The sequence below is a fragment of the Nymphaea colorata genome, chromosome 11 (assembly GCF_008831285.2).
Source record: "Nymphaea colorata isolate Beijing-Zhang1983 chromosome 11, ASM883128v2, whole genome shotgun sequence".
In the NCBI taxonomy this organism is placed as follows: Eukaryota; Viridiplantae; Streptophyta; class Magnoliopsida; order Nymphaeales; family Nymphaeaceae; genus Nymphaea; species Nymphaea colorata.
The window spans coordinates 18,033,396-18,056,186 of record NC_045148.1 but is presented as its reverse complement, the minus strand read 5'-3'; the positions used below and the strand labels follow the sequence as shown (position 1 = coordinate 18,056,186).

The following is a 22,791-nucleotide window of genomic DNA, read 5'->3' as shown; positions in this document are numbered from 1 at the left end:
TGGTTTTCTTCTTCCTCCGTTTGGAGAGACGGAAGCGAGCTCCGGAGAAGGAGACACGGAAATGTTGAAGGACGAACAGGACGATCGGCGAGCCGAGCCTTGCCCGGGGCCCAACGGCGTCGTTACCACTCGCCGGCCGCCGAATTCAGACTCCGGGCCGGCCGGAGATCGTCGTCTACGGCTTAACCCTAACAACGATCACAAGCCCGAGAGCTACGACGATCTCCAGCTGGACTACAAAGCCTCCATATTCAGCTCCCTGGAGCGTCACCTGCCTTCCTGCATGCTCGGCGTCTCTCGCGACGAGAAGGTCCAGTTCATGAGCGAAATCCTGGCGAGGTACCTCCCCGACAGCGAGCGCTTAAGGGTGAGCGCGAATTCTTTGGGCGCTAGCATTCTTGTATCAGTTTAATGGATTCTTTCTTGTGTTCATGTCCCTAAGTCTTCGTAATTCAGATTTCTGCGTTTGAGTTTACTTCTTTTTTGAGGATCAATGGTCGAATTTTAGTCCTTTCCGTATAATGGTTACGCACTAAATGAAAGACTGTGGTTTGATAACCTTCTGCGCTTCGGCTGCGGATGTAGTTGAATAAAAGTGAAGTTTGGTTGTTTTTTGGTCGTTGGTTGTGTAGTTACAAGGGGATTGCACTGGGATTGATTTAATGGAAATCGGGAAAGTAAGAAATGAATCTTTAACCACTTAAACCTGGTCCAACTGGGTTCGTGTCATCCTTTTCATCAAGGTGTATGTGAGAAATGTTAAATGTGGAATCGTTAGTGACACTTACATTTGCTCCATATACAACATCCATTTGGTGAAACCAATCAGCTTCTCCTTCTTTATAAAGAATCCACTTTTGGTCTAGGTGAAAATGTCAATCTGACATAAGTCCGCCCAGCTCTTAGTTCACCTATGATTTTAGAAAGATATCCAGATTCTAGTTGAGTTTCTGTTTCTAATAGCTGTTTCATAGGTTTTTAACTGCAATATTTCCTTGTTTATAAGAAAGAGCAGAATGAATTGGCAAGGGCTCATATTACGAAGATGTCCTCTTCTGAAATCAAGTTTTTCAATTAGCGGTAGAACATGTGATGGCAGCAACGAACTAGTATTGGTTCCTGCCATTTTCTTTTAACTTCTCCCTTGAGCAGCTGAGCTACAAAATTGCCTCCCCAACCTTCAATATTTTAATTTTTTTTAAGGTTGTGAATTCTTATCAGTCCATTCTTATACATTATTGATCATGTGATCTTTTACTGTGTTTTCACTTTCTCAACTCATTCTTTTTGTTCTACTGCAAAACTGATTCTTTTTCTTACCAGGTTCAGAAACATAGTGAATACAGACAGAAAATCATGGCCAACTATCAGGTGTGGATTTTGGCAATTGTTTTGTATAAATGCTGCTTTTATAAATTATTTGCTAATCTGGAGGAACTGATGTGGAAGTAGATACAATTTCATTTACTGTAAGAATTTTTTTTCCACACAAGATGTGTCATGAATTTCCACAATGAGTAGCTTAACTCATTTTGGAAGATAGTGCATTTTGCTGGCGTATGCATCTCCTTTTCCTTCCTCTCTTCTAAAGCTGATAATTTTCTTATTTTGTCTGGCAAGAATTGATCCTTCGAGCTGTGAACTGATCATGAGTTAAGTTGTTTCATGAAACTCATATCACAGACATCATTTTCAGTCTTTAAGATTCAGAATAATCTTTTTTTCCATTTTAATCAGGAGAAATGCTTTATGCAATAAACCTCACCTGCAATCTCTCTCTCTCTCTCTCTCTCTCTCTCTCTCTCTCTCTCTCTCACAAAACAGATGCCCCGTGAGAAATGCGTTCAACCAGTTGCATCTTGGAACTTGCATTTACCTCTCTGTTCCCTTAATTTTTTAGGGGATTTTGGAAAAATAACTATAGATGGTAATGTGCTTGTTTAAAAACATACAGATTCATAAAACTCCTTTTTCTTGGACATGTAAGATGAGTTGCAGAAGCCAAAAGCATTCAGACGCTTGATTTTAAATTCTTATAGAATCTTATTCACATATTTAAAAAATATCATTTTATATAGCTTTATAATATTTGAATTACAAGATGACATCTACAAGGTAGATTATGAAAAGACGAGTGGAATATGTTAAATATGCAGGGTGTGGTAAAACTGGTCCCAACATAGGACTGGTTGATGAGCTGACACTGGTCATTGATGTCATGAGGTAGTTTGTGCATCTGATTTTCTTTTTCTTGTTTCAGCCTCTGCATAAAGCATTGTATGACATGCAGCCGGCAGCATTTTTTGTACCATCTTTCATTAACGCAATCAATGAGAACAATAAACAGACTCTGAGAAGTATCATACGTGAACCTTCACCAGGCATCTACACATTTTCAATGCTTCGTCCAAGTTTTTGTGAAATGCTGCTTGCTGAGGTACCAAGTAAAATTATTGATTTGGCATACACACCACCTTTTGTACTTATAACATTGTGTTATGAAGTGAGAGTTATTTTAATGTTCCAGGTAGAAAATTTTGAAAAATGGGTTCAGGAAACCAGATGTAAGATAATGAGACCAAACACAATGAACAAGTATGGAGCTGTTCTTGATGATTTTGGCATGGAATCCATGCTTAATCAGCTTATGCATCAGTTTGTCTCTCCAATGTCTAAAGGTAATATCATAAGCTGTACATGTGTTCATGGATTGAATTGTTATAGCTCTTTATTATGATAGCTGCTGACTTGTAGCAATATGCTTTTACTTACCTTAGTTGCATGCAAGCAATGGGTAAGCCGTGACGTAATCAGATCTGGTCCTTTGGGTGCATGTATCCCATGAGACTTTGCTGGGGAATGAAATATGATTAGGATCTAGAGGAGCATAACAAATAATTATCTGAACTAATCAACTTTTTTAAGTACAAACGGTATTTAAAAATAAGGAAATGAGCATAAAAACGTAGAAACTGTACAATTTTTTTGGTGAATGCATAAGTTAAAAACCATATACTTTTATGACATATTTTCCAAGTTCTTCATCAGTTAAAAATTATGTCTGTGTAGGTCTATATTTGCATTTTTGTGCGAATATGGCTCCTAGCACATGAAAACCAAGAAATATAGTACCCTGGTAACATCCATCCAATCAAAATGTATTGACAATTTATAAGTTGCCACATAAAAGCAACGTATGAAAGGTGGATAATAACTGATAGTTTGACCTTAAAAGGTTGCTTCTATTGTCGCAACTTGCAATAATTTAAATTGATTGAATTGAACAATTCATAGTGGTTGTCATGAATTCTGATATATATATATATATATATATATATATATATTTATGTTGTGTGCACATGGTAACCAATATCTCCAAAATGTTGGAACTATCATAGCTTTCTATATCACAAACTTGCGACTATCCCCATGAAGATGCATATATCTTGATAACATCACGATGTTTATTTACGAAGTTCTTGGATACAACTTCTTCTTATATATTTTAATTATATATTCTGCAGGCTGGGTGACTTTGAAAAACCAGAGTCACCATTCAATTTTCCTATATGTATAGTTATTTATTTATTTGTACTTTCTTATTTTCCTCTCTTCAATGTTTACAATTTTGACTTTTGAGAATTTCATAAGAAAGACCACATTTTGTAGAAAGGAAACTCATGGTGAAGCCTTGCCAATTGCCATGAAACTTATCAGGTTGATATATATACATTGTTTGCTATTTTTTGTATGTTTTTAAATAATTCTCAATTTAATATTTTAATGCAGTTTTTTTCCCAGAAGTTGGTGGATCATCTTTAGATTCACATCATGGTTTCATTGTTGAATATGGAGAAGACAAGGATGTTTCACTTGGTATGTCCCTTTCCTGTTCCACTGCATTTGAAAGTGATAGACTTGGTGCTTTGAGATTGTCATCCTTGATGAATTCTGTTTCATGGGCTACTATGATGTGCATGTTGGTGGTTGAGGTTTCTTATGATTATCTCGACAATGAATTCAAATTGGAAGTTTGTGGAAACTGTTTCCTGTGCATGCAATATGAACAAATTTTTTAGGTAAGACAGAATTTGTACAATTGATCCAACACAATCTGTGTCTCAAGAAGAGGAAAGTGAAATGCTTGCTGTATGGGTTTTTGATTTTGACATTTTCTTTATGTTCTAACCATAAAAGGTTTGTTGTTGTGGGTGTTTTAGAACTTTGGCTCAAGATGGATGTCTCTGGTTGTCTTCTGCAAGTCACCTTGTTTTATGTTGCTTATTGATGATGATTATCCCTGATATTTTGAATTTTATGCACATTTTTATCCTTTTATTTTGAATAAATTTTGTGTTACATCATGCAAATCAGAAACTTTAAAATGAAGATATGACATTTAAATTTTATCCTAATTGAAAGCAATTTTATGGCTTCTTTCGGTATCTTTGGCATTTACATGCTATTAAAAGCCCAAAAGCTTTCAAAATCTCCTTAGATAACAAAATTTTCATAGCCAAAGGAATCTCTCAGAGAGCACTCACCTGCCCCGATTTGAGTAATTATTTTGTGCGGATTGAATTTTTGTTAGTTCCATCCTAGGACAACTCAGTTCGCTGGCCTTGTTAGTGCTGTTCACAGGTCACATGCAAAATCTGGCCCACCTCACCCCACAAAAAAAGAAAAACCCACCCCATATGACCCAAAGAACCAATGTTATCCGTATCGTACGATACGTATCGTATAGGTCGAAGAAACCTATACGATACGTGTTCGGTACACGATACGCGTGCGTATCTTACCCGTATCGCCCGTATCGTACGATACGGGGTCTGTATCGTACGATACGGCCGATACACCCCCGTATCGTACGATACGGGAGAAACATAAAATTCCTTATTTTTTAAAAGTTTAAACACTCCTCCCTCCCTCTCCTCTTGTATTTAAAGACTCCAATAGACATAGGAGGGAGAGCTTTTGCCTATTTTCATAAAAATTAACCAAGGATTCATCAATTTGGGAGATATCATCGTTGAATCATGAAAGATGATAACTGTATGTTTGAACTTATAAAATTGTGATGCAATCTAAGTCCTAAAAGTTCAAGTCTTAAGACTCTAAGTCCTAAAATTTTATAAAATTTTCAAGTTTAAAATTGTGATAGATGCTTATTATGTTAATTTGAATATTTGATTTCTTTTTTTTGAATGTGTTGTTGATAGTATACACATGAATGTTCCTTATGTATGATGAACTTTTTTATATTTGAATACATTTTTTATTTTTCTTGATTTCTGATTTTTTGTTCATTTTTTTAGATTTTTAAGGATTTTTGTCTATTTTTTCTGATTTTCAAATATTTTTTAAAATTAAAAAATTAATTTTACGATACGTTACGATACGGCGTATAGGTCGGCCCGACTGATACGCTACGCCTTTTATAAACATTGCAAAGAACACATACTTGATTCAAGCCTTCAACGGAAAATTCCTTGAAGCATGTGCTAGTTTTGTTTTCAAGTTTGAGAGTTTCATTGTTATTGTTGTAGGATTCCATGTGGATGATTCAGAAGTAACCCTAAACATCTGCTTAGGCAAACAGTTTTCTGGTGGCGACCTGTTTTTCAGAGGTGTACGGTGTGATAACCATGTAAATTCTGACACTCATCCGGAGGTATGTTTGTGGTTAGGAATGGTCATAATTTATCCTTAATTTTTCATATGAAGTTATTGATTAGTTGGGTCTAGTGCATATTTAGCTTTGCGCACGCATGGTTGCATGTTTTTACTTTCAGCTGTTCTAACAGATTCATTGACATATCAGCAAAATTTGATGGATAGAGAGAAGTAAATCGACCAACTCAGACTGATTTGACTTTAAATGTGAGGAAGGATGTACATTACCAACTGTGATAAAGGATTTAGATTGATATGTCAATGAATCTGTTAGAGCCCTACTAATAAGACAGTGGTATGCATACTGAAATGTATCTGTACATAACATCCGTTATGGTTGCTTTTTGTTGGAATTGTTGTGACCATTGTGTTCGGGTTTTTATCTGTGTGGTTTTTCTCAGTTATTTATCAATCGAGTTTTTTTGGAAAAATCTTAGGAATTTTAAAATGTAAAAATGTAATAGAAAAATTATGAAAAATTTGGGATTTATACTATCTTTACAAAATATTGGTAAAAATTTAAAATATCTCTTAAAATGTTAAAAGAAACCTGAAGAATTTAAAACAGATTTTTTCTCCCAAGGAAAACAAGAAAGCGTAATATTTTCATTTTGACGTTTGTCTCCAAAATATCATCCTTTTTTTATGTTTTTTCCATCTTTCTTTTCCCATTTCCGTGTTCTTTTGAGAAAAAAAAGATGCTGATATCTGTGACAATGGGATTAACTAATGGAAAATCATATTACACATGCTAAAGGTATAAAGGCACTGGATGTTTGTTAATTTTCCAAATGCAATGCTTTAGCATGGGTTAATTCAATTGACTTTTTTGGGTTGCTGCAATTCAACCAAGGTTTCATATTGTGAAGAAGAATTGTGAGAAAATGTCCTGTTATAGAGGGATTTTGAAGGGTCATCTTGACTGTCAAAACATGGCTGTTATAGCTGATACTTTAAGATCTGCAAAGAACTTCTCAATGGTAGCTTTATAACGTATACTATTGCATGTCTCTCACAGATGTATTGCTAGTAAAAGTCAAAGAATTTAATCTATATGAAATGCTGTTTCTGTTGCACATTTATTTATTTTAAAATTTTAAAGACCCAGGCGTGCTGTTTGAGAAGACCAGTTTAGTATATTATGGCTGCTGTCTATGTTTGAGGAAGTGGCTTGCCACTTAATGACCTACTGCATCAGGGTGTAAGAAGGGGAAGTATGATAAGAGATGAAAATGCCTATTTCTTGGTAACAGAAAAGACAAAACACTGAAAGTTTCATGTGGACTTGTTTTTTTTTTTTTTCTAATAAAGTTTTCTTGGACAGATGTTATGATCATAATGAACTTTGATTGGTTTGATCAGTGGACCGTTGGTTCTCCTATTTATGAATGCTTATTTCTTGTTTCTAGGAAATTTTTGATTATTCACATGTTCCTGGACAAGCGATACTTCACCGTGGTCGTCATCGGCATGGAGCAAGACCCACAACATCTGGCAATCGAATCAATCTACTTTTGTGGTGCAGAAGGTATTTCCATTTCCTTCACACTTTGTATTGTAAATATGCAATATCATGCATTAAATTTGGTGTAGTATTCTTGCCTCTTAGCAACCAAAACCTTGGGCCACTTATAATGAGTGAACAAGCAATCAATACTGTACGTGTTTGTTAAATGTGAATGTCTTTGCAGTTTGCAAGGCGATGGTTAATTTTGGTTCTGTGTGATATACATGCATGCCATTAGAAAAAGTAATGGAACTAGCTGTTTCTGTGTGTTATACGTGTCATTTTATGACTATTTTGGAGAAACGAAAAGTTAGTCGTTGATAACGTCAAAATCTCCAAACGTAGGATGCAATATAGGTCTTTGTCACACATTTTAATAAGGTTGAGTTGAGAAAACAGTTCTTAGAAAACCATGTTGTTTATCTAGGAGACTGGTCAGTCGACTATTCCGGTAGTTGCCCAGTCAGTAGCTGGCCAACTAGCACTGGCCACATAGTTGGTACAGCCATGGACTAATGAATCGCAAGGACACTGGTCCCTACAAGTCAATGAGCGACCTGTAGGTTTTCGGGTCAGTCCTACACTTATATTTTTTCTTCTCTTTGTTAGGACACTAAATTTCTTTTTTTAGAAGGATTTTTGCAGAAGGCCTATATATAATATATATGTGTGTGTTTTGTGTACCTGTTCATCTATATGTATTTTAAAATCTATGTATATTCTATTTCATTTCTAATTTATTTTAGTCAACTGACTTGGACTGGCTAATTCCTAGTAGTCATGACCTTTAGGGCTTTGACCTACTTGTGTCTGACTTCTAATTTCGTAACTGGATAATTATGCAAAGTTGCCTATCTGATGTTGGAAGTACCAAGGCTAAGTTCAGCAATGGGCATTACAGGTGTCATATTGATGCAACTTAAATGGCAAAACAGTGCTTAGGCAAAGGCTAACGATAAGAATGAAGGCAGTCAGTGTTGTGCACAGAGTTGAACTGGGGGTCTAAATTGTATGTGTTCCAGAAATTGGATCCGACCCTGACATATAATATAAATTAAAGTTAGAGCAGGGCAATTTGGTCTTCTACGTCTTTTGGAAGAATTGCTTCTTCCTTAATAGTTCAAAGCTGTGCTTAATTCAGTAAGTTTTCAGAGGATTGTTTGCTCTTGGTTTATTACTGTACGTGCATCATGCTTCTTTTCTTCTTGTGCTGGACCATGCTAGCTGAGCATGCACCACTTATTCCTACATGCTGCAATTTGCGGACATGGGTTGTACATAAATGTACCAACTCCTGGATCATGTATTTGTAAAATTGTCATATGTGCTACTGTGAACTTGAAACCCAACATTCCAATATGGAAGCATAATATGCATTTTAGTTGCCGACTTTGTGTGATTTTGCAGTAGTGGCTGGTCTTTGATACAAAAATTAAAGTTTTGTTGGTGGTTTATCTTGTCGTTTTGGACCTTCCATAAATTATTTATTTTGGCTTTCTTTAATGCTGTTAGAGCATAAGAATTGCTACGTTAGTATCCTGATATATAAACCATTCTTTGCTAGTCATACAATTTTGTCCACCATCGAATTTTGTACTAGAAAAATAAAGCCTTTAGCATTAATATGTCCAACTTTAGCAGGTTACTAAAACTAGTAACTGAAATCTCACAAAGATTTTTTGTTTTTTCCTTTATTTAATGCCAAGCTTAAAATAAATGCAACCAGGTAAAGAATGAGAACAGCTTCGGCAGGAAAACCGTTAGTAACTACTATTTAACACATTTAATCTACTTTGATTTCATTGCGTTGATAGACATATGGACAGCTGCCTTTGGCTGTAACATCTGCAACGTATATGTTATTCTAAATTACTTGTGTTTAATACTTTTCTTTCAGTTCGGTTTTTAGAGAGCTCATAAGGTATCAAAAAGATTTCTCTAATTGGTGTGGGGAGTGTTTACGTCAGAAGAATGAAAGACATGAAAAAATGGTTGCTGCAACAAAACTGGTAAGTTCTTGCTAGGTGTCTTCTTCGCCATGTACTTGAAGTAAAAATTTTCTCTATTCATGTCCCAATCATGCAGGAGTTTCTTAGGAGAGGAGAATCAATGATTTAGTCAAAAACTGGTCTGGGGCACTTGGTGTCATAAACTGGTTGACTGCATATTGCCAGTGACTCTGTAAGGTGGCATTTTATGTACATGTGATGGCTGCATATCTTCACCGCCCAGAAGAAATCATCCTGGTGTTATTTCGATCCAATTGGCAAGCTTCGGAAAGATGTTTCTTTTGCCTGAAGTGGAGCCCCAGTCCACCAAGAGTCCATGGCAAGACCTATCCCCATGCATAATCTGCAACCAGTGCTTGTGGCATATGAAATCTTCAGTCTTAGGGAGTTCTAGTTGGAGGCAGGGGTCTCCTTTCAAATGTAAACTTGCTGCGTTTCGTTTTACCATTTTGTGAATGGTTTCAGAGTGTGCTGCATTCACCCCTTGCATCTGAAACCTCCTCTTAAGCCTGGGTTCACTTTTCTGATGCCGAGTCCTGTGTGTGTAAAACGTATCGCTGATTCAACAGGTATCATGAAGTGCAGCTGCATGGCTTCAACTGGCATGCAAGAGTAGTAAACTTTGGTCTTCTTTTGGTGTAAAGATAAGTTTCCGATGTAGGAGTTCTGGCATCCTGCCAATGTCCAATTGGAAAATGTTGGATGTATTAAGTGCTGTATATTGCTCTCTCTGCTAATTTTCTTCTTATGTCACTTTTTATCTTTTTTTCTTTTGATACTGTTGATTGGTGACGCCTTGTCACTACATTTTGTTTTGAATGAATTTCCATTTTATCGGCTCTCTCTCTCTCTTCCATATGCCTAAACTTTTTCTGAAATTTGTTGGAACAATAGCCTGCTTGAAAATGAAATGTGTATGGTCTTGAGACGACCTGACATCGACTTTAATTTCAACCCTGGTGAGATGGAGGCTTGTTGTCTTACCTATCTTGTTTCGGATGTGCTCTCAATGAGCAGCGCAGGAAGGATTCAATGTGGACAATTAACTTTCTCAGACATTCATTTCGAATGAAAGTGATGAAATGGTTAGGGACTCCTGACTGATCTCCCCAAGCAAATGCAGTGTCGAGGGGTTCGAACCTTGTTGGTTTCTTATATTACATATCTTGAATGGTGAGGTGGTCCACCAAATGCCGTTATTCTTTGTCCGAGCACTCCCTTGGCTTCTCAAGAGATTCACCAAGTAACGCCGGTTTTTTTTTTTGTTAAGGAGCTTAACCAAAACTTGGCCAGTTCATTTTAAAGTTTAAACAAAAAGAAGTTTTAAATGGGGAGAGGGGGAGCCCATAAAATGAGAATGCATAACAAAATTTGGGGGCAAAAAGTCTCTTAAATAAAAAACAAATCGTAAAAACAAAAAAAATAATGAAATATACAAGACAACAATACAATAAAATGAAATAAGGAGTAGGAAGAAAGTGGATAGACAAAATGAAGGATGACATCATAATCGAAGAGCAAAGTGGACATTTTTTTGTACAAGGCGTGTCACAAAATTCAGCAATGAGAAAGTGTTCATGAAGACTTTGTTGTTACGCTTTTTCTAAATGCGCCACCAAGAGGATATGAGCCACAACCTCTAGACGAGAGAGAGATTCTTTCAACCGTAAACATAATAATAAATTATACTTTTACACATGATTGGATAACTTATTCAGGCTAAATTTTTGTTTTGTAGTTTTTGCTGCTTTAAGTTGCTTTTTTCCCTAACCCTTAGAAACTTCTTCCACCCGAGTCCGAGAGACATTGTTGTTTCCCCGGTGGCACAATCCGAGGCTAGTACACCACCTCGAAAGCATACAGCTGCTTCAGCTTGTGCAAGAAGTTAGTGTCCATGCCATTCGAAACCGAAGCCGGTTGCCTACCAGCCATTGGCCCGAGCCACTGCGCCAAAACCCCTTGAGGCATGCTTTTAAGTTGCTAGTATTTGCTGTTTTTTCCTTGTCTATTTTGCCATCCATTGTAATTCAAAAGATGAAGCTGTAAAATTCAATCTGGAAATCACAGTATTGAATTTGGGCGACTAAGAAAGAAAGCACCAATATTATCAGTCATTATTTTCTCAAACTTTTCATTTCCTTTTTTTAATTTGATTTTTCAATAGCTTGTCCTCTTGTTCGTACGTATGAAATAACTTTAGTATGATCTGCTCAAACCATCTTAAACGAGAGCACTACTTTTTTGGGTTTGTCAATAGAGATCTAGAGGTCCTCTTGTTGCTATTTCCCTAATATATGGCATGACAGCATTGGATACAAGGATCAGGGCTTCAAAAAAAGAAAGTGCAAACGAGAAGTGCCCGTCCATGATTTCATTTCTGACGAAATTTCTCATTTACTTTTTTTGTCCGAAAGGTAAATTTATCCTTTCCAGTAAGTTACCTTTGGAAAAATTCGTACCTCTAGGAAACAATAAAAAAGACTCAGCATCTTTGTCTCTCATATAGACAACCGGATTAAATTTGATCTGACTGTTTAGAATGAAAATTAATTGCATGAAAGCTCTTTTATTGTCATTATTAATTTTGTTGTTAATATTTTTAGTTCTTGTTATGAGGGGAGAGGGGGTGTTGGTATTGAAATAGGAAAGAAAGGCTAGAGCGTCGGAACAAACCCTATTCTGGTTGCTTCGCGCGACAGTGTTTGATGATTGATGATCTCTTTTCCCGTCAACCGTATCCAGATTCGAGGGTTCAGTCCCTCTAATCCTTTGGAAGTGCCGAACCGGAATCGCCTCTATGTTTCTTTCCCGACGGGGAAACCTTCCTTTTCTCTTTCGATTTTGTTCCAACCGATGGGAGCGGTCGATTTTCCGGCCTAGTCAAGATCTCTTCGAACGATTGGGCTGTGTTCCGGCGAAAACTTGAAGTGGGTAACGAGAAAAGGCGGTTTCCCGGCTGCAACATCGGGGAAAGGAAGCCGTGGCTTTGCGCCAGAGGGCCTTTCGTTGTTTCTAAATGAGAAGATCCTCCGTCGTTAGGGTCTCAGTTGTACTTTATTATCTTCTTCGAAGCGACTGTAATCCTCTATGGGCTTCTAGTGTACTTTAACCTTAATCTTGTTTTCCCTTGATTTTTGTTATTATTTCTTCAACGAATAGTGCAGAATGGATATTATTTCTTTATCTTTTCTTCTGATTCCTTGCCGAGAATTGGTCATAGTTGAAAGAATACTGAAACTTTTGGCTTCTCTGTAATCTTTATTCATAAATTCAGAAGTTGGGCATGCGTTGAGAATTGAGATTTGGGGTATTTCTTGGAGAAAATTGGGGTACATTCAGATTATTTGTGAATTTGTTAGCTTTTTTGCACCGATGGCAAGCGCCGGAGTCGGTACGCAAAATAACAGGCAGTATCTTGGAGTAACCGAGCCAATTTCGTTGGGTGGACCAACTGAACTTGATTTAAATCGAACGCAGGAACTCGAAAAGGTCCGTATGCTATACGAAAGATGAATTCAAAATTACTCTACATAAGTACTTAACATATCATACCAACAGTCTCTGTTAACAGCTAGATTTTAGTTTGTCTTTCATTAAACATTGTGTTGCTTGCCATCAGTATAATGAAAGTGAGTATTTGGGGCGTTCAGTTTCTTGCAGCGTCTGGATTGTATGAAAGCCAAGAGGAATCAGTTGCTAGGGAAGAAGTGCTTGGCAGATTAGACCAGGTGAAGTTGACGTTTTTTATGATTTTTTTTGTAACTTGTTGGGTTATAAATGTGGTTGAAGCCTAGAATAAAAAATTGAAAATTTGTCAAAAGAAAATAATCTGTTGGAATCGTAGAAGTTTCTAAAATGGAGCACTTTGTGGCTTATCAGATAGTGAAGATATGGATTAAAAAGGTCAGTCGTGCTAAAGGATTCAATGAGCAGCTTGTGCAAGAAGCAAATGCTAAGATATTCACCTTTGGTTCTTATCGCCTTGGGGTATGAATGCTCATCTCACATATTTCAGGAGTTTGTGAAATCTTTATTTACACCCTTGTGTTAATTATGCACCATGCTAGTGTTTATGCTTTGTGGTTGGCTCTAATTCTTACGTTTCTAGTTTCACTTTATTAGAGGGTTTGCTCTTAGTGTTACTGAAGCTGTGAGCAATGACTCTTTCTCTCTCTCTCTCTCTCGGCTCACACTCTCCTGCTTGTGCACACCCATTGCCTTTGAAGAAGTAAACCAAATCTGCATATGCATATGATACACTGGTGTAAGCACATGGATACGTGCACATTCAAATGCATGCCAGTTCTGATAAAAGATTTTAGACATGGAAAGTTTCTAATTTAGATATCCACGATGTTATGTTCATGGTTTGAAAAGTTATAGTTGTAAATGGGCCACATTAGTCAAAAGGTAGTATCGTTAGAGGAGTTTCTGATTTGTCTATTAACAATTTATTATCGTCACCCACAAGCAGCCGGAAGTTTCTTGATAAACTAGCAAATGGATGTGCTTAAATAGTTTGAGATAAGCAAGAAGGTCGCTGATCTCATGAACTGGGAACCATCTTTACCTTTTAGTAATTAGGAACAAGAGAAAATTTCCTTCCTTAGACAACAACTAGGAAGTTTATGCTCAACTTTTTGCTTTCTGCTAATGTGAAATAAGATATACTAACGAAGATCAACACCTGAGATCAATTATTTTTCTAGTAGAAAGTACTTTATGTACACCTTTTTCATTTCATGGGCACTTCTTCTAATCATAGGTCCTATGTCATTTGAATTTTGAAAACATCAAGGGTTGTACTAGCACAAATATATCCTTTATTTATCCATCTTTTACAAAGGTTTCTCCCTTGCTGCATATAGAACAGATTAACTTGAATATTGGAATTCTTTTTCTTTTCTTGACATTGTGTATGTTTTTTAATTTTAATGCGAAATTTCTCTTTAGGTGCATGGTCCAGGTGCTGATATTGATACACTATGTGTTGGCCCCAGACATGCCACAAGAGAAGTAAGAATTTTCCTGAAATATGTGTAATCCATAATGGTTTCTTGGGCATGAGGGATTTGTTGGTTGGACTATGATGATTTCTAAACACTGTTTCAGGAAGATTTCTTTGTGGAACTCCATGGCATGCTAGCAGAAATGCCAGAGGTGACAGAGCTTCACCCTGTACCTGATGCTCATGTTCCTGTATTGAAGTTCAAATTTAGTGGGGTGTCTATTGATCTTCTTTATGCAAAGCTTTCCCTTTGGGTTATTCCTGAGGTAAGGTTATATCCGTTGGCTGCATGTATTTAACATCAGTTCAATGATATCTGGCAGCTCAAAAATATTTTATCAGTGTTTTAGGTGTTCTTTTTCTTAAATCTTCGGTCTTTCATAGTTTTCTTAAGTCCACTAGAATTTGCATATTTCTGGTAAGGACACCATAATTTGGCATGTTGTGGTGTCTCATGTATATCTTTCTTCTTCTTTTTTGTTTTTGTTTTTCAAATAGCACCCAAATACATGAATTCATATTTTCAAAAATATATGATATTTTAAATGTAGTGATGTGGTTGGAATTAATGTTGGTTATGGAAATATCATGATAAAAGTAGTCATGTGAAAAATCTCAGTAAGTTTTCTGTTATTCTGTTTAACTTTATTACAATTCATGTTCAAGAGGCCGAAATAGGATTTGTAGATTTATCTTTACAAAATTGTTTCTTATCCTTGTGACACTTATGTATATGATCGTGATGCATTTTAGTTGAAAATTTCTGATAGTTATCAGTCCATTAGCATTGATAGTTCAACTAGTAGCTTGGAAACAGTAATTTTGTTAGCTCTAGGTCCAACCGAGGATCATACTTTATGGTAGCACAACCATCATCATCTTCTATCCCAAAATTATAGTATTTTTCCATTTTTCACTCATTGACAGGAATTTTTACTTTAATATTTTCCATTTGGTGCAGGATTTGGATATTTCCCAAGATTCTATACTACAGAATGCTGATGAACAGACTGTTCGTAGTCTCAATGGTTGTAGGGTTACTGATCAGATTCTGCGCTTGGTTCCTAATATTCAGGTAACCTTTTCTTCTTTGTACTTTCTTGGTGGTATGGAGGGGATCTTTTGGTTAAGATGTGTTAGAAACATAGAAAGAAGTTATAACTTAGTCATCATATTCCTGTTCACTGTGATTTAACAATAAAACTATCTGACACAGAACTTCCGAACAACACTGCGGTGCATGAGGTTTTGGGCCAAACGTCGTGGTGTATATTCCAATGTGAGGATATTTAATGCCGATGGGTTGATTTTTTCTCTCTGATACTTTTGCTGATCTGCCCTTATTTGGGACCATCAAATTTGCTATTGTTATCAGGTTTCTGGCTTCCTTGGTGGTATCAATTGGGCATTGCTTGTGGCTCGTATCTGTCAGCTGTACCCAAATGCTGTGCCAAGTATGCTGGTGTCTCGTTTTTTCCGAGTTTACACACAATGGCGTTGGCCAAATCCAGTCATGCTATGTGCTATTGAGGAGGGTCCTTTAGGTCTTCCTGTCTGGGACCCAAGGAAAAATCCACGAGACAGACTCCATCATATGCCAATAATAACACCTGCCTATCCATGCATGAATTCTAGCTACAATGTGTCATTGAGTACTCTGCGTGTAATGACTGAGGAGTTCCAACGGGGGAAGGAAATCTGTGAGGTGGGTTATACCTTCCCAATTACTTCACGTGATCTGATTGGAAAAACTCGAATACGTAAATCAGCTGCTATTTTCTGTCCTCTTTTTTCATGCCTCCGCTTTGTATTCTGAAAATTTTCACAAACTATTAGCTATAAGTTTCTGACATAATAGAAAATGCTTGTATTAGCTGTAAAATTCCCTCGTTATTTTATGTAACACAAATTTTGGTTTTGGTTTTTTGACTACCTGGGGCTCATGAAGCTTCCCCAATTTCTCATACCATATTTTCTTTCCAATTTGTTTTTCCTATTCATATTATGCATGCACACCTTTTAATTCCGATGTCCAGCTTGACTTTTATGGCATAGACATAGTGTCAATATGCTGCAGGAAATGGAAGCAGATCATGAGGCAAACTGGAACAGTCTGTGTGAGCCTTATCCCTTTTTCGAAGCATACAAAAACTATCTCCAAATAGAGATCACATCTGAAAATGATGATGACCTACGCAAATGGAAAGGTTGGGTTGAGTCTCGGCTCCGTCAGCTTACACTGAAGGTGCAATAGTTGACTAATCTTTTATAGCATATTTGAACCCCACTTTTGTTATTTTTTTCTTACTGGTGGGCTGTACATGCTGAGTCAGATAGAAAGATACACATATGGTGTGCTCCAGTGTCACCCTCACCCAGGTGACTTTTCTGACAAGTCGAGACCCTTTCACTGCTGTTACTTCATGGGTCTACAGCGGAAACAAGGTGTGCCTGTACAGGATGGTGAACAGTTTGATATAAGACCAATTGTTGATGAGTTCAAGCAATCTGTAGGGATGTACACTTTATGGAAGCCTGGCATGGAAATCCAAATATCTCATGTTAAAAAAGAAGTATACCACTTTTTGTCTTCCCTGGTGGTGTTAGGCCTTCTCGTCCTCCAAAGCCAGCTGGTGCAGATGGCAGGCTGAGTGGAAAGCGAAAAATGGCTAGCCCAGGTCAAACAGAAAAAGTTCAGGAGGATGCAGTCCATGGTCATGGTGGGCCACATGCTGATGTGGCCGATGTTTCCAGCAAGAAAAGAGCAATACATAATGTAATGGGGGAACCGTCTACCATGCCTAAAACTGCAATTCCAGCACCTGGTGACCTGCAAATCGCTGAAGGAGCTGGCAAACTCAGTCCACCTGTTGGCTTGTCTGAAGCACTTGCATTTGAAAAGATAATATCAGCTCCAACAAATGGAGCTGCAATGAATGGTCTTGAAGCTTTCTCTGAGGAGCTGGTAGAGCTGGAAGAATATGGTGCAAATGTGCATGGAAAGGAGACGAGCATCGTCACCGAATCTTCAATGCCAATGTCTGCAAAGGAAGTAGATAGTGTCCCGTCTAGCCAAGCAATTGCTAACTACTTCCAAAGTGGAGACGTAGAAGAGCTTGAGGTTTTTTTCTTGACTATTCAATATTGCTTCTCATTGAAATTCATGCATCTGTCCTTTCATATTTTCTTCTCCATTGTCTACTTTATTATTTTGCTTCTCGTTACAGTTCATGCATCCATCATTTTACTATCTTTCTCCGTTGTCTATTTTATTCTTTTGGTTTGCTTTCATATGTAAATAAGTTTGAATACGAGCAAGCACAATCTGACTTTTAACTGCATTCTTGATGAAGCCTGCTTTGCTACATGCCCGGCCTTCAAATGGATTGTCTTCTCACACATCTAAACCTCAACGCAGGCAACTGATTAGGTACATGATTCATATCCACTCGGAGCCTGTGTTTTCAGTTTTCTCAATGGTCATGTCTTTAACATATAATCAGATTCAGAACGAGACGTCTTTGCATGAACTTCATTCTTGTGTTTTTTTTCCTTTTTGACAGGCTAAAGACACCGTTTTCAGTGCCTCCATCCTCTAGCACAAACACATAAATGCTGTAGCCACAGATCCAAACGAGGATTAGGTAAAAAAACTTCCTGTAGATCCTTGAAATCTTTCATCTAATAAGTTCAACTATAGAGATTCAAAGCAGCATGGCCGATGTATGGGCAACATTGACAACTGTTCAGAGCATGAATGGGAAATCCAAACATTTTTGTGTTGGAATTGTGCAGTATTAAATTCCATAGAATCTACAGGATGATCAATCTCTGGTCCTCCTTTGTTTTCCCCATGTGATGGTTGTTGGGAGTACGATGGTTGTTGCAATGGTTGTATACTCCTAGGGGCTTGACTGTTTAGTAGGTGGGGTGGGAAGAGAGATAACAAAATAAAAAAATTGTAGAACTCTTGCCCTGAATCCAATCGATCAACGTCTCTAAACCGGCCCCCTTTCTCTTCTCTGATCACAGGCTGTGTGTCAATAGAACATTTTTTTTTTTTTGGGTTTCCAATGGATGCAAAAATTGGTGAAAAATTTTCCAAGAACGCTATCGGCACTTGAAATTCACCATTTGTAGTGGGATTTTCTATGAATTGAATTAAGGTGTTTCTAAGATATACTTATTTATCAGAAACGATTTTCAGTGTAAAATTTTCAAGACCATGTCTTTATGCCTTGAAGGTTTTGTCTTGCTAAAAAAATGTGAATGAACTTATGGTACATTTGAATGTTGTATTTGCCATCGTTTCAATCCAAATCGAGAGAAACAGAGAAAGACCATTGGCTTCAAATAACAGACCTCTCTGGTGCGAGTCTGCTTACTGGCCGGTTGCACTATACCACTGAAGGCAAAGTTCCACTAAGGTCGTTTCAGTTTATTTCATTACAAATGTATCACTAAGTGTGTCATTACAAATATGTCATGGAGCCTTTCCCCAGCTGAAATATGTGAACTTTTGGACCAGCGGGAGAGAGAAAGAGAGAGCTAGAGCGAGAGTGTATGCCTTCAATGGGAGGACCCGTCCATTCACACATTGCTCCAAGCACAACAAATTTAGGATGCCAAGTGGATCGGGTTTAACGTAGACCCGGTCCAATTAAATACAAAATCTAATAGCTGTGGAACTTCCAATCTAATTATCGGAACAAAAGATCGAGGCTACGCGCTTTCACAATTGAAAAAGAAAGAGGAATACGTGGAACACGAAAAGATAACCACAAACAGGTTACGGCCACCGTCGAGACACGTAGTAGAATGGGCACATGGCATGATGTCGATCCATAAATATTTAAGTATATGAGTACACGTTCTTATGGCATGATATCGATCCATATTTAAGTATACAGTACACGTTATTGTGCATGATATCGATCCATATTTAAGTATACACGTTATTATACATGATATCGATCCGTATTTAAGTATGTAGTACACGTTATTTTATGGGATGTTTATAAGTTTCTCGGCATGAGCTACTTATGGTTTGTTATTATTGATCCTCGATCGGTCTCGCTGAATCCAGATCCAATTCGCCCAAATTTGGAAGGTCCGAACCGCTTGCCGTGTGGAAATTCTTATCCGGGTTGGTCCGGCGGCTCCGCCGCTTGCCGTCGGCGAAGGAGAGGGAACTCGCCGAAAGTCAGAGAGGAGGAAAGAGTGGGGCTAAAAGGGAGAGGGAGAGTGTGTGCATGAAAGAGGACGATGGTGGGGGTAGCAAGCACAGGCTGGAAGGGAGCGCTTACGCAATCTCAAACGTGTCCGTCACCGTTTGCTGGAGGCGGCTGTCTGCTACTTGAGAGTTAAGACCCACCATCATCGTCTGCTTCCTCAGAAATCAGAGCGACGGCCTTCCTCCGCCACATCTATTCAAAGAGAGACAGAGATAAAGATATAGATAGAGATAGAGAGGCTGATTATTGATTGGTGGTGGTCGTGGTGTTCAATTGAAGGAAAACTGATTGAAGAGGATGAAGAAGGAGAGTCTGGATTTCTGGTTGGTGCCGGTGGGAGTGGTGGTGATGGTGTGCTACCACCTCTGGCTTCTCTACCGCATTAGGAGACACCCGAGGACGACTATCATCGGAATCAACTCTATGAACCGGCAGATCTGGGTCAGAGCCATGATGCAGGTAGAGCTGGCCCACCTCGCTCTCTTTCTCACACACATGCACGCATGCGTTCGTACACCTTCGCAGACAGAAAAACCACTTCTCAGGTCCTAGGAGAAAAGCAGAGATCATCGTTAATTTGCTTGTTTTGTTAATTTTTTGTTTTAGTTCTTTTTCATGTTTTGTGCACATAAGACAAGAAAATCTATCTATCGACCTTCTATACTTTAGATGATAACAATGGTTTATCACCAATTTTTAATGTTCTTGATTTGATAAAGATCAATGGTTGAGATTGTTTTCTATCGATTTAGCGTTCAAATCTGCATGGTGCTATATATAAGAACATAGTTAAAAGTTATAAATCACTCATTGAAAGCACTATAAATCTTTATTAAAAGTATCATAACAAATTTTTAATTTAATTTAGCCATGTTTGAGCTTTCTGGAGGATTCAAATACGTGGGATCATGTCAGATAGATGTTGCGATACATAGATGGCTATCTTTTTTCACTGATTGATCAGATAACCTGCAGATTGGCTGAACTTGGCCAATTCGATTCAACTTCCGAACTTTGTAATGTTAGTGATGACCCCTTGAATCTTCCCCTTTCAGGATTCGAAAAATGGAGTACTCGCAGTGCAGACGCTTCGAAACAACATCATGGCATCGACGCTTATGGGGTCGATGGCGATCACCATGAGCTCACTGATCGCCGTCTTGATGACGAACAACTCGATCGGCCTATCTTCCAGCAGTTCCGATTCTGGAATCGCCTTCCTGTACGGGAACAGGAGTAAAGGGGCGCAGACCATAAAATTCTTTGCCTTGCTGCTGTGTTTCCTTACGGCCTTCTTATTGAACGTGCAATCGGTAAGGTACTACAGCCACACCGGCATCCTCATCAACGTGCCGATGAAGTGCCATTCTCCGGTGCTCACGCCGGAGTACGTCGCGAAGATCATGAACAAGGGCAGCTACTTCTGGTCGCTTGGACTGCGAGCTTTCTACTTCTCCTTTCCTCTGTTCCTCTGGGTATTTGGTCCCATACCTATGCTGGTGTGCTGCGTCGTAATGGTTGTGCTGCTCTACTTTCTTGATGCAAGCTTTGATTCACACTTAAACATAGAAATTCAGAATGTTGAGCAAGAAGAAGAGGTCTAGCCAGATGTGTAAGTCTAGGAAATTCATGATGATCGATTCAATCTAGGTTGAATCAGCGTTATGTGTATATGAAATACATTGTCTCTTAAGCCCTTTATGCATATCCAATGTCTTTAATTAAAGTTTTACTTAGAAGTTAGAACACCTGATGGACGAGTTGCGTACGTTACGTTCCACGGTTTGACCTCACACCTTTCATGGTTTCATTGGAGCTTCGGGTGAAAGTGGAGGAAAAATAGATGCCAGCATTAAATGTGATTAGTCTAATTTGGGAACAATAAAAAAATTCATGTGTGTCCGTCCACTTATGTTCAAAAACCAATGACGATCTTGCTAATTGCGGTCAATTCAAGAACAAATGTCAACTTTGGCAGACATTATATTCTACATCTTCCGCACGTGGCACGACATCTTTGCATTTTTAATATTTAATCTGAGTTAAGTAGATTATGCTGGAAGCTACATGTCAGGCATGTGACTTTTTTTTTAATGTAATTAAGGGGTTGTCTGGACATACACATTTATTCTTTGAATCCTGCCTGCAAACACACCCATAAAACAATAATTCAAACATTCACGTAGTATTTCGAACTTCAAATCCCTAAAGGTCTTAACTCTAACTCTTAATCAGGCTCATCAGACTGGCTGAGTTGAAGGGAAGTCCATCAATACAGGACTACTACTACTAGAATGACAAATTTTAACATAAGTATGCTTGAATATATCAACGACAGATAAAAGACAACATCTCGAGAAGCTTAATGTAGCTGGATGAACTGGGTTAAAGTTTGATTCCAGTAGACACTGCTCCTCCTAACACCAAAAGGCAGCAAACACTATTTTTCGAGTTGAAGGAAGTGAATATAAGTTCATCTAGGTCTCGACACAGCTCTAAATCCTCAAGAACAAGGGGAAGAAAAGGATGTGAGTTTCCGGCACTCACTCACCTTGATGATGATGGCCAGAGGTTCTCTCCTCCTCACTCGAAATGATAGGTAACAAACCCAATAATAAAATCCTAATCGCCAGAGAAAAAAGGCTAGCTAAGAGTGGATCTAATAGGGAGGGTGATCTAGAAGGTGATTTTCTGCATAAGGATACAATTGAGGCTGTGGATGTCAGATTTGCAACAATATTCTCTCCACTTAGTGATTGATACGTGGAAAAGTTTTTACGCACTTCAAAAACTCAAAGGTTCACAGTTTCAGCCAACACGAGCGCCTTTCTTTTGAGTTAATGGTCAAGAATTCATTAATGAACGCATGCTAGCTTTGACGCACCATTGAAAAGCACTTCCCATGGGTGTTACGACCCCGCAAGCAGTTGCTCTTGAAAAGTGACGTAAAATTGCAATAGCTTCAGTGGAAGTTACAACCATTAACGGCGCAGTGTAAGCTCCAATGTAAAAGTTCAAGTTCCAGTGGTCTAATGTTATCTTATTGAAGCAGAACAAAAACCAACCCTCAAACCGTATCCAATATATATATATATATATATATATATAGAGAGAGAGAGAGAGAGAGAGAAATTAAACGGTGACTCTGGTTTTATAATCACCTAGCTATTTAATTAGGATAATCTGATCTAATATGATGAAGGGTTAAGAAAAAAAAAAACAAGGAAAAAAAGATGATCATATTTTTGTCATGTAGCATTAGTTTTTTTTTTTTTGTTGTTCTTAACCATCAATCTGCTTTTAGATGAACACATCTGATTAATTAGCTGAGTGATTTTAGATAGATAGAGTCACCGT

General features: G+C 37.9%; 3 protein-coding genes across 3 annotated transcripts; all 3 read left to right on the top strand.

Annotated features, from left to right (window-relative positions):
• LOC116263891 (2-oxoglutarate and iron-dependent oxygenase domain-containing protein CP2-like) lies at positions 1-10,033 on the top strand. The gene is made up of 9 exons (XM_031643706.2): positions 1-367; positions 1,324-1,371; positions 2,261-2,437; positions 2,528-2,678; positions 3,790-3,876; positions 5,550-5,674; positions 7,086-7,204; positions 9,081-9,192; positions 9,269-10,033. Exons 1-9 carry the CDS (start codon positions 62-64, stop codon positions 9,299-9,301), a joined length of 1,158 nt encoding a protein of 385 aa, XP_031499566.1. The 5' UTR covers positions 1-61; the 3' UTR covers positions 9,302-10,033.
• Positions 10,034-11,808: 1,775 nt separating this feature from the next.
• Positions 11,809-18,052, top strand: LOC116263890 (nuclear poly(A) polymerase 1). The gene is given in 13 exon segments (XM_031643705.2): positions 11,809-12,681; positions 12,843-12,920; positions 13,072-13,179; positions 14,146-14,208; positions 14,305-14,466; positions 15,162-15,275; positions 15,417-15,479; positions 15,576-15,905; positions 16,278-16,445; positions 16,534-16,762; positions 16,765-17,321; positions 17,554-17,630; positions 17,764-18,052. Coding segments are annotated over 13 exon segments (2,115 nt in total). The 5' UTR covers positions 11,809-12,564; the 3' UTR covers positions 17,813-18,052.
• Positions 18,053-19,263: 1,211 nt separating this feature from the next.
• LOC116264462 (uncharacterized) lies at positions 19,264-21,185 on the top strand. Its single transcript, XM_031644709.2, has 2 exons — positions 19,264-19,893; positions 20,490-21,185. The coding sequence occupies exons 1-2, from the start codon at positions 19,732-19,734 to the stop codon at positions 21,036-21,038; spliced, it is 711 nt and encodes a 236-aa protein (XP_031500569.1). The 5' UTR covers positions 19,264-19,731; the 3' UTR covers positions 21,039-21,185.
• Positions 21,186-22,791: the final 1,606 nt, after the last annotated feature.